At 43.6% G+C, this 17,425-nt stretch overlaps 1 protein-coding gene across 2 annotated transcripts in view; it reads left to right on the top strand.

Annotated features, from left to right (window-relative positions):
• The first annotated feature begins 413 nt into the window (after window positions 1-413).
• The window catches only part of LOC119651809, a 69,172-nt gene continuing 52,160 nt past the window's right edge, over window positions 414-17,425 (top strand). For both annotated transcript variants that reach the window (XM_038055599.1, XM_038055600.1), the window contains exon 1: window positions 414-716. In XM_038055599.1, the coding sequence (XP_037911527.1) occupies window positions 456-716 (261 nt within the window). In that variant the 5' untranslated portion in view covers window positions 414-455. The remainder of the gene's footprint in view (window positions 717-17,425) is intronic.

Genomic DNA, 17,425 nt, shown 5'->3' with positions numbered 1-17,425 from the left:
TCCATATTTGCACTTGGCAAGTTCAATGCGAGCGTGTTGTAATCTTGGGTTTAATTTCCCAGGTACAAGCGCAAGCTTGTCTACGAAAAAGGCGCGTCCGGTTTTATTAATTCAGTGCGTTCACCGACATTTTTAGATCATACACAGCCTCGTTAACGTATACGCAATCCACTTGCAGCAGTTTTACAGACATCGTTTCCAATCTTCATGCTTTCCACACATCCAGCGGGTAGTACGTACTTTAAATCAAATCAACAACTAAATCAAATTGTATCTGATTAAATCAGAGAGATACTTAGCCATATGACGACGGAGACAAATTTAAGGCCTCGCTAAGGACATGTAGCGTCTATTTGATTCTATCAATGCAATTACAAATTTGTCGTTTATATCAGATCAGTTGGGAGTTTGTTTCGAGGGTGGAAAGATCAGAACATTACCCGCACAGATAACAAATGATTTGTTGGGGATCGCAGATGGTTGCAATGGATTGGATTACATTTGTGACTGTAATTATTGTCGGGAACTCTGTTGCGTGCGCTGCTGTTGCTGTCAATAGTACTGACCATGTGTGCTTTCGGGAGGAAACAGTTACGGAACTGATTCGGGTACCTGTGCAACAAGAAGTGAAAGTTCGCTCGTCCAGTTGGTGCCTCGAGATACCGCCGAGATGCTCTAATTATAAAACTGAAATGCGGGAAGTGATAAAATTGCAGGTTGGTTTAATTGACTGGAATTGTTTGTATTCTGGAGTAACAACAAAGCTGATTAAAACCGATACTTATTCTGTAACCGAAGTGTACACTGAACACCAGTTGAACTATTTGTATATAAAAGATATTCTTTAGTATTTCTATTTATTTTTTGTTTGCAGTTAGAAACTCATAGTGTAAAATTGATATGTCGATTGCTGAATATATTATATACTCGTATATGCACCTATATTCAATCTTAGGTTTGAATTTATCATGCCGTCTTGAGTGGGCGACTATTGGAGGAAGCTCCCCTAGACTATAACCCAAAGGAGCAAACAAATAGCATGTAATTAAAAAGCACTTGAATTTTTGTCCAATCCGGGGGGCTAATTTCATGAATGAAGACAACCAATAGTCATCATTAAAGTGTGGTATTATCCCCTTTTTTACCTGAGTAGTATGGCGAAATATTCACCAGCATGGAGTCTGACAAATCATACACGCGCTATGATAAAATTAATTTCCTGGTGCTTGTAGACCTCTAGAATAATAAAGACTCATCTCCATACATTTCGGGAGCTAGTTGCTCCCCTCCTGAAGTATTTAGCTACGCATTGATTGACATGGAAATGGTAACACGAGATCGATGCTATCGTATATCCGCGATATAGACACTGGGTACCAAAGGTGCTTTCAATTAAACCGGGTAGGAATGGAATGTCTGCGCGGTGGGGAAGTTCCTCTCGTATCGATCTATTTAGTGGAAGTGATTCTGTATTAAAGATGGTTGATTGATTCCGGTGGAGCACTAAAAGGTTCTGTGGCGTTCTTGCCATACCTGTTTAGAAGGAGGCCACCATAAGGAGCATCGCTGAGAATATTGAAGGACAGTTAAACAAACCCATCAGTTAGGTAAAAGTGTAGAAGGAAAGGGATTAGATTTGGCCGAGGAGAAGGTGAAACGGATCTTCATCATTAAACGAAGCAGAAAAATCGAGATCAACATTCGGGTTAATAACCATACAATCACCTCAACCTCGCCTCTGAAAAATTGTGGTGTCATGATTGCTGCAAAGGCGAATTTAACAAGGAAAATGACTAACGTAATGTAGCAATATCTTTTCTACTGAGTGGATTATTAGTCATAAGTAATGGGTTATGATTCAAGCAAACTAAGATTTATTTTGTCTGCATAGCTCAAGTGGTTAAAGTGCCGGGCTGTCGTAGCGGACGGTCGGTTCAAATCTGACTGTTGGTACAGGGATTTGTTATCGTGACTGGATGTCGCATACCAGTCGAATCAGCTATGAGCGAGTACCTAAGTCAAATCAGGGTAATAATCTCGTGCGAGCGCAATACTGATTACATGGCCTCCTACAGTGTACTATAGTGTACCGTTATGGTCTTAAATGAAATGCTCTAACACACTTCAAAGCTTCATCATCATCATCATCATCAACGGCGCAACAACCGGTATCCGGTATAGGCCTGCCTTAATATGGAACTCCAGACATCCCGGTTTTGCCCGAGGTCCACCAATTCGGTAGCCTAAAAGGTATCTGGCGTCCTGACATACGCCATCGCTCCATCTTAGGCAGGGTATGCCTCGTCTTCTATTCCTACCATAGATATTGCCCTTATAAGCTTTCCGGGCTGGATCATCCTCATCCATACGGATTAAGTGACCCGCCCACCGTAACCTATTGAGCCGCATTTTATCCATAAACTGACGGTCATGGTATCGCTCATAGATTTCATCGTTATGTAGGCTACGGAATCGTCCATCCTCATGTAGAGGGCCAAAAATTCTTCGGAGGATTCTTCTCTCGAACGCGGCCAAAAGTTCGCAATTCTTTTTGGTAAGAACCTAAGCCTCCGAGGAATACATGGTCATACATAAGATCATAGTCTTGTACAGTAAGAGCTTTGACCCTATGGTGAGACGTTTCGAGCGAAATAGTTTTTGCAAGCTGAAATAGGCTCTGTTGTTTGCCAACAACCGTGCGCGGATTTCATCGTCGTAGTTGTTATCGGTTATGATTTTCGACCCTAGATAGAAGAAATTATCAACGGTCTCAAAGTTGTAGTCTCCTATCTTTATTCCTCCCGTTTGACCAGTACAGTTTGATGTTGTTGGTTGGTTGGTTTTCGGTGCTGGCGTTGCCCCCATATACTTTGTCTTGCCTTCATTGATGTGCAGCCCAAGATCTCGCCCTAATGGCCGCCTGCTCGATCTGGATGAAGGCAGTTTGTACATCTCGTGTGGTTCTTCCCATGATGTCGATATCGTCAGCATATGCCAGTAGTTGGGTGGACTTAAAGAGGATCGTACCTCCTGCATTTAGCTCAGCATCACGGAGCACTTTCTCGAGGGCCAGGTTAAAGAGGACGCATGATACGCCATCCTCTTGTTGTAGACCGTTGTTGATGTCGAATGGTCTTGAGAGTGATCCTGCTGCTTTTATGTGACCTCGCACATTGGTCAAGGTCAGCCTAGTCAGTCTTATCAATTTCTTCGGGATACCGAATTCTCTCATGGCCGTGTACAGTTTTACCCTGGCTATGCTATCATGCAACTGTTGTCCATATTCCAACAGTTTTTCCATCACTTGCCGCACAGAAAAATCTGATCAGTTGTTGATTTGCCTGGAGTGAAGCCTCTTTGGTATGAGGCAATGATATTCAGGGCGTATGGGGCTATCCGGCTTAGCAAGATAGCGGAGAATATCTTATAGATGGTACTCAGCAACGTGATACCTTTATAATTGCTGCACTGTGTGAAATCTCCTCTCCTCTTATGTATGGGACAGATAATGCCTCGTTGCCAATCGTCAGGCATTGATTCGCTGTCCCATACCTTCAGCATCAGTTGATGAACCACTTCGTGTAACTGGTCGCCTCCATATTTAAGCAATTCGGTGGAATGGAATTACAATTCCATTGGCTCCTGGCGGCTTATGAATTTTTAGCCGATGAATTGCACGGACTGTTTCTCTGCAACATTACTCGGTATGTGACATTCTTCCGTTCATTCATCGTCAAACCAGCCGTTCCGACTCCTTTGGCGGCTGGGGCCAAGTATGTTTGTTTGTGGCCGTATCAATGATAACGTTCTTCAGGTGGTTGTGAAGATCATTTGTGGATGCTTCATCTCCAGGATCTTTGTTGACTGCGGTTATTGCGGCATCCATTTCCCTCTTATAGGTGTCGCGGAGGGCTGTGTTGTGGATGGCTTCAGTGTTAACTCTTACCTGATTGTCAGAGGGGACTCTGGGTGGTGTTGTTATTCCAGCTTGGAGCACCATGCCATCGAGATGGTGATCCGAGTCTATATTGGACCCCCTTCAATTTATTATTAGGAACAAATGTGCGAATACACTACTCTTGATATGACAGCCATGTAAAAAGTAACAACAACAGTAGTAGTAGAGTACTTCAAATTGGCATTTAGAACTGTTCGGTTTACAGTGAAGGGTTTACATTATTTCCACCCCATGCCCTCAAACTAATCGGCTCTCAAGCCTAAATCAGAAATACAATTCAAATGTTTGTTCTTTCCTAATAGTTTCGTTAATACATCCATAGGCAGCTGTTCTGTAGACAAATAATTCAAGTTAACAATTTTATCTCACATAACTTCTCATATAAAATGATGCCTTATATCAATGTGTTTGCTTCTAATATGCTGAGTATGACTGTTACATAATTTCTGCGCTGATTACCTATTATTATTCAAACTTGTAAATAAATAAATATTCAAGAAGTTTCTAATAAATTTAGCTTCCTTTGCCGCCTCACATAATGCCATGTATGCTTTAGGGCTTGACAGCGCGGTCCTTTTTCATGACACAGCGAATTGCCTATTTTGAAGACATAGCTTGTGTAACAACGTCTATCTATTTGGTTGGAAGCCCAATCAGTCGATATAGCCTGTAACATAATTTGAGGACTTTTCGTACACAATGCAATAGTCTTTGGTGCCCTTCGAGGACCGAAGAATTCGCTTCGCGGCCGTCCAGTGTTTTTTTGGGTAGCAATTGTTGAATTCACTTAACAAACCTGCTGCATACGCAATATCGTGTCTTTTACACCCCAGTATATACATAATACATTATATAAGGCTTCTGTACATTGACTCAGGATCATTTTGACCCCCATTTTCATACTTTATACCACGTTGTAAAGGCGTACTTATAGGTTTACAATCAGTCATGTTGAACTGTTGCAAATCTTTTTCAATATACTTCCTCTCATTAAGAATAATTTTATCATGTTCTTGCCTCAATCGCATTCCCAATATACGTACAGCTCCGCCAAAGTCTTTCATATCAAACATTCTCATTAGTTCCTCTTTCCGTTTCTTCTTCTCAAGAGTGTCCTTGCTGAAAGTTAAAATGTCGCCTACATAAATGCTAACACAATAAGGTTATCTACGTTATCCGATTTTATTTAAACACAGGGTTCACTTAGTGATTTCTAAAGTCGAGTTTTGTAATCAAAGCATTATCAATTTGATCATACCAGGCCTTTAATGCTTTTTTCAGCCCATATATTGCTGTCTTCAGTTTAAATACCTAAATTTCCCTTCCTGGTACTTCAAACCCATCTCTCTGTTCCATATGCACCGTTTCGGTTAAGTAACCATTGAGAAAAGCACTTCACATCCATGTAATCAACATGCATATCTAAATTTACTGCCAATGAGAGCAAAGTACGCATTGAATAACTTTCTTTTTCTATTCCATATTTCTGAGTAAACCCTCTCTCCCGTTCACAAGCGTGCTCAGAATCATTGTGATGGGTTTCGCCTTTCGGCTCTACCAAATATTTGATTTGGATGCAATCGCGATCCCCATCCAGCGTATCAAGCCACTATTGTTTCCGCCTGCATTTTGGTCCTTTACCATCGACCTCGATGTTCAGATTAATCTTGGCAAGCGAATTCTCGTTAACGTGAATTACGTGACCTTACCATTGAAGACGCGTCTCTCGCAGTTTTTCCACAATCGGTGCAACATCTTCGTCTCTGATCCATTGTTTCTAACGATATTGGATGCATTTTCCTGGTCGGCCTGTCGCGGGACCTGTCACCAAGAGAGACCAGGTAGAATTTTTGATAGTGGAATAGCCCCAACTATGTTTTATTTATATCTTTCCCCGATCACAGGATTTTATTTTTGTTTTGCTGAGGATGGTACAAAGTATGTTGCCTCTCTTCCTTTACCTGGGCTTGAGACCAGCATAATATGTCAATAGCATGACGGAGTTATTGTGTAATCATACATGAATGTTTATAAATATTCTGTACTACTGGAAGAGGGACATTTGTCCACACAAATCAGAATTTACAAGACCTAGTTTCTCAGTTGCTCTCTTGTAAGACCTTTCTTGGAACGGTAATCTACATTGTTATACATGCTACACGGGGAGTAAATTTATTATCAATGTAATCAGTCCCACTGGCCATACCTTCTTTGATTAAATCCATACTTCGCTTATTTAGTTGCCCGAATCTTTCATGCTACATTCTTTGAGTTCGTCTAGTCTCACCCTGAATGGTAGATTTTATTTCTTCGGTTCCGTTCTGGTGGCTGACTCTCATTCACTGAGTGACGAACTACTGCCAGCTCACTTCCATCTATCGACTGTTGACTTTCAGTGTTTAATTGATAGACACCATTCACCATTGTAGCGCATGCACCGGCGCTCTCACCACTTCACACAGTGCCCTTCAAAGTGCACAAGTAGGCTCTTGGCTGTCACCGTGTTCATAGAAATGAAATTGGTTGACGATTCTGGGACGAAGATAACCTCACTAATCTTGATGCATTGCTTTTGTCCTTTCAATAATTCACTATACATTCTTTGATTGTTTGGGACGGTTATCAACCGTCTAGTACCCTCAACGAAATTTGTCAACGTTTCTTTGTTATTTGTCATATGACATGTCCTTACACATACCAGGCATTCGAGTTGATATCCACTACCAATGCAGTCAAGAAGGTCCGTTCCACGCCTTTTCACTCTGCGCAGTCTTTTTAATATTTTTCGTTAGACAACTCTTAGCAAAGTGATTGGTTGGTTTCGGTAGTTTTTTACATAAAAAACGTTTCGTCACTGGCTTAGTCTTGGGTTTGTTAACATTCTTTGTTGACTATCTTGTCAACAATGCATTCTCTTCACACCTACCAAAATCTTTGTGCAGGGTCTCCTGTAGTAGTTTGCCTTTCACAGTTTCAATATTCAATTTGATATTGGAATTTTCTAGTGTGGGGGAAGCGGATTATAGTTTGATGGTAAGCCGCTTAACATCAACGCTGACCAGAAGTCATCATCCAATGGAGGATTTATATCTCGTAGTTGTTATTCCACGTCACAGATCTTTAGCAGATACGCTTCTAGATTACTGGATTGTTCTAATTTTAATGGAAACAGTGTTCGCAATAGGCCAAATCGTCTACACAGTCCCTTGTCTTCGTATGCTCGCTTTGGGTTAGTCCAAGCTTCGTATCCCATTCCTGCATTCCGTACATCTGTGACCCATGCCCCACTCCAACTTATCGATGCAATCCCATAAATCCTCGTGTATTAGGTACATGCGCATCAAGAATTTCCAATTGCTGTAGTTTGAAATTCCACTGAGTTTCTCGAAGTTGATCGAAATTCCAGAGCTTGTAGCTGTAAACGATGTAACAGCATTAGGCAGCGTTCCAGAACCAGTGCAATTTCCGATACCTGTTGACCAATCAATGTTCGACATTTCAATTTCTTCAAACCGACTTTGCCTTTAAACTATTCGCGGAAATTAAAGGTTATCCCGTATCCTGGGCCTATAATCTGAGGGGTTATGATTAAAGCAAACCAAGATTTACTTTATAATATTCGATTTATTACGAGGAACAAATGTGCACTGCTCCTGTTATGACAGCGAAGTAGAAAGTAACCACAACAGTAGTAGTAGAGTACTTAAAAGTGACATTTAAGACTTTTCGATTTAGCGTGAAAGGTTTACCTAATTTCCAAGATTACAATCAAACTAAGGACTGTTCAGTGAATTCTTTAATCGGGTTATTCAAGAAGGTAGAACATCATCTGACTGGCAAGAAAGTACCACTCTTCCAATATAAAAAAGAATGGTAGTCCAGAAGAATGTTCAAATTACAGTCCGATCCGATTACTTTCACATACCATGAAGATTTTTGAACGCATTCTTGACAACCGTATGCGCGAAATCGTTGAAATAACCGTGAATCAAGCCGGATTTGTCAAAAACTGCGCGGTTAGCCATGGAAAACACCGTGAGAAGCACCGCCCTCTTTACATTGCATTTCTGGATCAAGGGAAATCGTTTGACCGTGTGCCACACGAACTCATCTGGTATGCTTTACGGCAGCACTTAGTACCAGAAGAACTCGTGCGCTGGGTTCAATTGCTTTACCACGATCCGACAAGTAAAGTTCGAAGAATGGGGGTGTATCAAAATCGCTTCGTGTCTCTGTTGGAGTTCATCATGGAAGCGCCCTCTCACCACTTCTCTTTGATCTTGTTATGGACACCGTCACACGGGACATCCAACATCCAGCGCCCTATACACTGTTTTATGCAGATGATGTTTTCCTAGCATCTAAAAGCACAAATGATCTCGAGCAACTTATCCAAAAATGGAATGGTCGCCTCGTGCAAGACGGTGTCAGATTGAATCTGAGTAAAACTGAATTTTTGACGACCGATCTCCATGAAACCGGCGCAATCATTGTCTGTGGCAGTGATCTGCCCAGAACTGAGCGATTTAACTACCGGGTCAACGCTATCAGCCAATGGAGAACTGCATTATGAAATTGCTTACGCATTAACCCAACTTGGATGCAGTGGCGTTCTTTGTGAACGACGTATCAACGAACGTCTCAAATCTAAAATTTACCCTAATGTCGTCTGCCTCGCCACCTTCTATGGTTCTGAGTGTTGGCCAACTATAAAAGACAATGAACGGCGTCTTCCTGTAATGGAGACGATAATGTTGGGTTTTTGATGTGAACATCGAAGTCGATGGTAAACGACCAAAAGGAAGGCCTAAACAAACAAACAAACTGACACCGCTTGTGAACGGGAAAAGAAGAAGAAAATCAAACTAAGAACTCATCCTATCGCTTGACTCAGTTTCTGCACTTTCAGGATTAATATCTGAATCGGTATTACATGAAGGTAAGTAACGTTCTGTTAAGTGAGAATTACATGAAGGGCGACGACGCCTCTTTTAAAAAATTGCAAGGTAGGCTAAAACTAGTCTGAACGTTGACTCATTGGCAAACGACCAAAAGACCGACCGAAAACACGATGGGTTTATTCTTAGATACTGATTTGAGAGCCACTTGACTCTACTCGCACCATGCCGATGACTAAGAAAAATAGCGAATCATATTTAGATGAGCGAATCACGGTATGGAATGGGACAAAAGCGACGAATACCTACCTTATCCTGAAGAGGGAGCTCAGTAAGAAAGATATTTTAGGGAGCCATCGTTGGCACCTGAAACTAAGCGGTAATCAAATTCCAAAGAAAAAGGTGTAACTAAATTGCTAAGGGCTAGGAGATTAAGACGTGGCCGTGAGCAATGAACTCTGGATAGCAACTTGTCCTGCCTAGACAAAAAGGCGTTAGCGAGATCGATTCACTTTCCACCGTAAAACGAAGTCATGACGGCCAGATATTAAAAATTTCACAACACAAAACCTAAAATAAAACGATTAAAGGGGCAGGTTATCGATGAAGAACTTGAGTTAATAACTCAGATTCTCAACGTATACAAGTGGGGCCAATAAAATTGGGACCCAGTCCTTAACGGACAAGCTGAAGCAGGCCCATTCTGTCAGTACACCTGAACACGGCCTCTAATCGGCTCCACCTATAGAGGAGACTCCTCCTAAATGTAAGTGCTGCGGAAACATGAACGACTTAGGCAGTACTGCTTCCCCCCAATGATTGATGGAGAGTGCGCAATAAACGCCGAAGAGTAGTACGAGTAAATTTCACCCTTGCCAATCGCCATCGGGACACAGACTGTACCCGCCGAAGGACTGCCAAGAGCAGTTGTCAACCTCATTCCCCTCTATGATCCTATGACCGGGCATCCAAAGGGAGGCGGATGTCGCTGCTAAGGCTTTAATGGGCGCTTGGCTGTCAGTCAGAATAACTATATTACGCTTGGGGCTCGGATCATGCCCCAGCCATCGACAAGCTTCCAGTATCACCAGTACTTCCGCTGACAATACACTAGCAAAATCAGCGAGACGGTATGAGTTGGATACACTGTATGCATTCGAGACGCCCCGATTCCACAGGTCATCTTTGATCCATCGGTAAAAAACTATGTTACAACCTTGCAACACCCCGCCGATCTTCCGCTCTGCCCTGGTTGGAAAGTGCACAGCAAAGTTTCTAATGAAATTCAGCTAGGGTATGGTGTAATCCGTGGGGAGTGCTCAGTTTTCCCGAGGTACTTCATTTAGAATGCTTCTATGCGGTAGGGTCACGCTGTCCAGCAGCCGGACGTAGTCTGACAGCACTGCACCTTACAACATATTTAATGTGGAAGTCTAGGGAGAGCAGGTGTCGGAATACATAACACCTGTAAACACGGTTCTTTGAATCCTTCAGCTTCATTCTGTTGTACTTTTTGCTTAAAGCCTGCCCCCGTAGAGCCGTACACATCGACTCCATTTCTTTGCAAATGTCCTCCTGCACGCAAAGAAGGCTATACAGGCGCAGATCTTCAAACTACAATTTAGCTTTGGATCCAGGTTTACACCCAGATTCTTTACATTAGAGGAAAGAACCAGTCTTTGTTCGTTCAGCCAGGTTAGGCGGAATTCTGGCGCCCTTGTATTGGTGGAGAATCATCAGTTCTGTTTTGGTTGGGTTTATGCCGAGTCCCCATCTTGCGCACACAAGCAGACCTTTCCCAACGCTTCATCCGCTCACTCGTAATGAAGGGAAACATTCCTCACACTAATAACACCAAATTGTGGGCATATGGCACCACCTTCAGGAAGCTCCTGTCCAATATCCATAAAATTTCGTCCAGCACTATTAACTAGAGCACCGGAGAGATGGCCCCACGCTAGGGCGTGCCTCTGCTCATAGATTTGGTCAAATGGCTACCTTATCATCATCATCAACGGCGCAACAACCGGTATCCGGTCTAGGTCTGCCTTAATAAGGAACTCCAGACATCCCGGTTTTGCGCCGAGGTCCACCAATTCGATATCCCTAAAAGCTGTCTGGCATCCTGGCCCACGCCATCGCTCCATCTTAGGCAGGGTCTGCCTAGTCTTCTTTTCCTACCATAGATATTGCCCTTATAGACTTTCCGGGCGGGATCATCTTCATCCATACGGATTAAGTGACCCGCCCACCGTAACCTATTGAGCCAGATTTTATTCACAACCGGACGGTCATGGTATCGCTCATAGATTTCGTCATTGTGTAGGCTACGGAATCGTCCATCCTCATGTAGGGGGCCAAAAATTCTTCGGAGGATTCTTCTCTCGAACGCGGCCAACAGTTCGCAATTTTTCTTGCTAAGAACCCAGGTTTCCGAGGAATACATGAGGACTGGCAAGATCATAGTCTTGTACAGTAAGAGCTTTGACCCTATGGTGAGACGTTTCGAGCGGAACAGTCTTTGTAAGCTGAAATAGGCTCTGTTGACTGACAACAACCGTGCGCGGATTTCATCATCGTAGTTGTTATCGGTTGTGATTTTCGACCCTAGATAGGAGAAATTGTCAACGGTCTCAAAGTTGTATTCTCCTATCCTACCTTAGCTTGCGTAAAGTAACCCTGCAATTCAATACTCATTAAGGTTTCCTTGATGGTGTTAGTACTAACGTTATTTAATGCTAATATATAATCCAGGAAGACAACTAGAGTGTATGACTTGCGTTGGATTGCAAAGACCGCTCAACCCTGCTAATTACCTTGTGGAGACCGGTTTTAGGGAAAGGCGTTTTCTTTACAATGATCGTTAAATGGAAGTCCGGGCGCGTTCTAGGGTCCATTTCCATAGAAGAGGTGAGGCTGATTGGTCGGAAATCCTTCGCGGACTCATGGCCTGCCCCCTTTCGATGTTAACACTCCTCATGCGCGTCTCCAAGACTGTGGTGCGTATCCCAAAGAGATACAGCTCCAGTAAATCTCGACGAACCACGCACACCCAGCTTTTTATTGCTGCTCCTGTAGCATGACTGACAGTATGCCCTCTTGGCCCGGAGATGTATATGCGGAGAAGGTATTTATAGCCCAGCCGATCTTATCCTCGGTAATTACCGAATTGATAGTTTCGCACGGCTGGGGCGATTGCATACGCTCCAAGTAATACCCTGGCAGGGAAGTGCCTTTGGACCAGTAGCTTCAGGCTTTCACCAAAAGGATGGACTCCTATGTTGCTTGGGCAGAATCTCACTGAGCCTCGCAGATTCGCTGGAATTTAAACCTTCTGAGAATAGTCCAATCAAGACTGCCTCTTCACGGTCTTGCCTTTTCGCTCATAGCAGATGTGGAAAATGGCTGGTCAGCTTTCTGGGACGCGACAGATCTTCATTTAATCATAGTGACAGCGTCTGTTTGCTGTACTTAGCAGCGCACGGGACTTTAAGGCGATTTTGAATACCATTCCAGAGTCCTGACCTGTCGTGCCAGTATCACCAATTTGCGCACCGGAGTGTTTGTACTTGATAACTTGAGCAAACTTCCTCTAGTCGATCCTCCTGGGGTCTCTGAAAGGTTTGGAGACTCCTGCGTTTCGTTGATTTCTGAGCCGCCTCAAAGCATATGCCTTGCATTGGCGTCGCAGCCTATCACCGGTTTGGCCTTCTTTGTTACAATGGTGCTTGTCAAATGTTACGGTTCTTCTGGCAGAGCTGATCGGTCATAAGCTATGTAAGCCGAGGAAATATACCCGTTCTCTCCTCCCGCCTGCTCCAGTTTGACGAGGACTAGGTCACTGGAACTCAGGTTCGAACACAGAAAAGCATGCAAACTTTTCCTCTCGAGGGTATATGCTCTAGGTATGCCCCGATTACACTAATCTCTTCTTGTGCTGTGGAACAAACTGTAATATTTGCTTTGCGACCCCTTGGTGGTTCGGTCGCCACCGATTCAGAACTCCTACACTAGTGTGACATCATTGTCTTCCTCTAGGAGAAAGACAAGTAGATTAGACGAGACGCGCTTTGAGTACTGCACATTTATCTGCGCTATGATATGTTTGCATGGGGAGTTCGTCAGTCCCCGTCGGACCGTCGATCTCATCCAATAGCTCGTTAGCGTCGTTAAGTGGGTCCAGGTCGTCGTCTTGTTTTACGGAGCGGAACACTTCCCCTTTTGCGTTCCTGACTCCGAACCGCACTTTGTACTTTCCAGTGCCTCCAGGCAGGATGGACCCCGTGTTCACTTTTAGCTTGCAGGAAATGCTCAATGAACAATTCCAACAACACTAGTCTATACCCTCGGGGCTTGTGCTTTTGTTCGACCTTGACTTGAGATCAGTTGCATTTGAGTGTGGTGGGTTTCGTCTTCTGGTCGTCTTTCAGGCGTTTGCTGTTATATCCTTCAACAACGTCTGGTATTTAACGAGGTCCTTTTCATACCACTCATCGATAGTACAGGCCTCAGTATTCCTTGCAATCTTGTTCAGAGTATGTATGGCCTTCTGGTTCTGGCTTTTGAGCAGGACTCCGGTGTACCTCCGCTTCTTATCCAGTGACCGGTATTCTTGTCTCTCCTTGCCATTCAAAGGACATCCGACGTCGACGACTTCCGCTTACAAATACTATGGTTAGTACCCACACCCAGCTCGACGGTAGTTGATTCCAAGTGGAAAACCACTAGTCGCTCTGCCGCATCCATTCGAGCAGCTTATCCGCCTTCTATAGTCTGTTTTTTTCTAGTTTTTATTTGAGTCCATGTCTTGGTCCGAGAAGAATGGGGAAAGGTCTTATTTGAAACTGAAGCTGATCAAGGTGTTCAGAGTTTGTTAACTAGAGACCAAGCTCTTCATCGGCCACGCAGCCTAGACGTATATTGTTTCACATTGGCTTGGGGTCTTTTTAACACCTTCCCCAGTGCAGAGAGGACGATCTCCCGACTGCTGCCTCGGCACATCCCGCCGCCAGATACACTTGCCCATAACGCAAGACCAGCATCCAAACAGATTCTCATTACTTGGGTGTGCCTACTTCCGCCCCGGCCCTACAAACTCTTGGCCCGTTGGAGATCGTGCGAGGAATTTCCAAATTATGTAACCTTAACCAGAAGCATAATTAACCCTGGCCGCCATATAGTAATAGAATTCAACATTTTATAGACCTACTTAAATATATTTTATATGTCATGAAATTATCAACAAAAAACGGAGACCAAATGCAAATTAGAAGATTTTAACATGTCAGGATACCGGAAGCTGGCGCTTCGGGTATAAAGGTTTTGTGGCCCTCAGTCATATGAGCTCACTTTGTTATGGTATTGACGACTTGATATGTTATAATGGCATCATAGAAATTTTAGAATGAACGGAATGCACATAAAATGCAAATGTTTCACCTCCTATAACTTTGATAATAATAGTTGGACTACTAATGCCAAATTTTGTGCTTCTTGTCTGAATTTAAGGGGGGTTTCCGGCTAAATTTATAAAATATGCTAATATACTATTATCAACTTTATTTTGTATTTTGAAACTTAGATTTCGTTTAGATATACCACTGTGATTTTTTTCCGATCTTGCGGTTTGATAAGTTCTGAGATCGAGGCCTGCTTTGAGGACCCTATTTTATGCCCTCACTCCCCTAAGTTTCACCAACCAGTTTCGAAAAGTACTAATTGAGCCCTTTGATTTAATTAGTCCATGAGCTGCTCTCATTGCAAAAGGGTTGAAGGGTTGTACCCCTCATCGCTGGAAGATAAAGACCATTCAGTCTCCTGCTTTTTGTAAATAATAACATTGTGGGTTCCTTTGAATTTACAAAAAGTCCACAGCTGAGGCACCAACCGTTCCGAGATTTCAACCTACAACTAGTACAGCCACGTCATCTGAATAAAGCTGATCGTGTATTGGCAGATTCTGCAACTCGCATAGTAGTGAGTCGATCAATATACTCCACAGAAGTGGCGATAACACACCTCCTTGAATGCAACCTTTCGTCACTTCCGTAGTTAGGTAGCGACCAACACTCCCTGGCGCCATCACAGAGCTTTTAGAAAGACGCACAGTCAAACGCCCCTTCAATACTCCCCCATTGCGTACTTTTAGAGTTGCGTCCTCTATAAACTAAAAAGTGAAGAGCAGACTCACAGGACTTCCACGTTGGTAACCATATAGGTGCTTATTTAGTGAGTGCGCCGCGAATGTGATGCTCAACCAATCTCTCCAGACATTTCAGTGAAAATAATGTTAAGCGGAATTGCCTAAAATTCTTTGAATTTGAATAGTCATCTTTCTCAGGCTTAGGTATAAAGACTACCTTAACCTTCTGCCAAGAGGAAGTAACGTAGCCCAGAGCAAGATGCGCTTGAATGATATTTCGCAGAAATTGCTCTAAAGGATCTATACCCTGCTTTAGTATCGATGGATAGATGCCATTCATGCCAGGTACTTTGAAGTGTCCAAAGGATGGTATGCGTCTGGATAGCTGAGTGGTTAGACCACAAGGCTGTCGTACCGGATGTCGCGCTTCAAATCTCACTGGTGGCAGTGTGACTTGACGTCGGATGCTAGTCGAATCAGCTGTGAATGAGTACCTGAATCAAACCAGGGTAATAATCTCGGACGAGCGCAATGCTGACCACATTGCCTCCTGCAGTGAACTGTAGTTTTCCGTCACGGTCTTAAATGATGTGGTCTAACAAGGCCCTGATCCAATTAGATTATTGCGCCAACGATTATTATATCTCTGAGTTATCACAATCTCGGCAGATGCCGAATTTTACCTAATACTAGCACTAAGGACGATCCTACCTACATAAAAACTAAAGGGGCACTGGTGGTGGTGGCCGGTGGTAGGTCAGTGGGAGAATCCGTCGAGTACTCCCCCCAACATCGAGCAGAATGGTGTACTTCTGCATGGTTTGAACCAGACTGTGCGAAAGTCCCAGGATATCAAGGGAAGCCGTGAGGGATTTAGGTACAATACCTGTAGCTGACAATATTATGGCAACTACAACCACCCGCTCGAGACGCCAAATTTCTTTGATTTGCCGAGCCAATGGCTCATAGTTCACCTTCTTCTCCACTTATTTCCGTTCAACGTTGCTATTATTGGGGATAGCACGACACTTGTCTAATCCAAACTCCATCCGAATATCACGGCTAAGCATGTCTATTATTCGCAACAGACTTCTAAGATGGTTGTCACTCCCAGCATACAGCTTGATGTCATCTAAGTACATCAAGTGTGTCAGTTCGCACACATATTTTATTGCAAAACCATACCCGCTAGCATCATTCAGTAGCCATGAGAGGGGGTTCAGTGCCATACAAAACCAAAGAGGACTCAATGAATCCCCCTGGAAGACGCCCCTCCGTATACGGATGGGCTCTGAGGTATTAGCACCCTCAGATATACGGACTGATAAGGTGCATACCTTTCCATGACTGTCGCCAAAAACTTTATTAGTTTCGGATCGATGCGATACAGATGTAGGATACCGATTAGCCAGGTATGCGGCACGCTATCAAAAGCCTTGGCATAATCGATATAGCAACTAAAGAGGATTCTTTGGCCTCTAGTTGCTTGTCCTACAACTACCGAGTTGCTCTTTGCAACCCCTTGACCCAACTTGGCAACCCTTCTGCTCCTCGGACAAAATGTTGTTGGTCTCGAGGTGCGCATTGATCCTTCCACTAATAATGGACGTGATAAATTTGTAGGGATAAGGCAGTGAAGAAGGGTGGAAATTCCTCCGGTGGACTCATGACCTCATTTATACTGCGTGATTTATAAATCCAACCGACTGTGTATGCTGGTAAATTTCTTATACCAGAAATTCTGCACCCAATCCAGACCTGGAACCCTCCAATTCTTCGAGATGTTTATGGCTCGTCGAACTTCGTCTTCGGTAACATCCGCAAGATTCATGCCAGGCGTATTGGCATGGTGGGTGCCTTCGGCGGTGATCCATTCAGCATGCCCAGCATGCTGGGCGGGTAAGTCCACCCCAATACTCTTTCGCTTCTGTCACCGAGAACTGTATTGTCTGGACGCTCTGCTGGGATTCGTTGAGAGATCTGAAAAAGACAGAAAGTTTCTGATTTAGTGTGTCCAAAATTTCAACTACGAGTGTCTCACTGGGGATGGCATAGTTCCGGTAAACCCTTTGCACTTTATTTCTCACCCGTCGGCTGGCATTGACAGTACTGATCTGAATCAGTCTAGCAATGTCCTGCCTTAGTGAGTCCCGCCGAGGTTCCAGACGAATTTTCCATGGTGAATTTCTTTGGTCACTTAAACCAATAACACGAAAGCGAATCTTCTGACCGTGCAATTTGATAGCCACAACTGCACCACAATACACAAGTGATTGTAGTTGCAGCAGCAACATATCAGCACACAGTCGAGATGCAGTCTCATCATTGATTTGAGATAGAATTTCCGGAGTTGCTGGAGGTGCAAACAGCCTCGGAATACCTGGTCTATGCAAACGATCCATTTCCGCGATTTCTGTACACGCTCTT

This window comes from Hermetia illucens, chromosome 3 (genome assembly GCF_905115235.1).
Source record: "Hermetia illucens chromosome 3, iHerIll2.2.curated.20191125, whole genome shotgun sequence".
Taxonomy (NCBI): Eukaryota; Metazoa; Arthropoda; class Insecta; order Diptera; family Stratiomyidae; genus Hermetia; species Hermetia illucens.
This window is presented reverse-complemented; position numbering and strand designations above follow the sequence as displayed.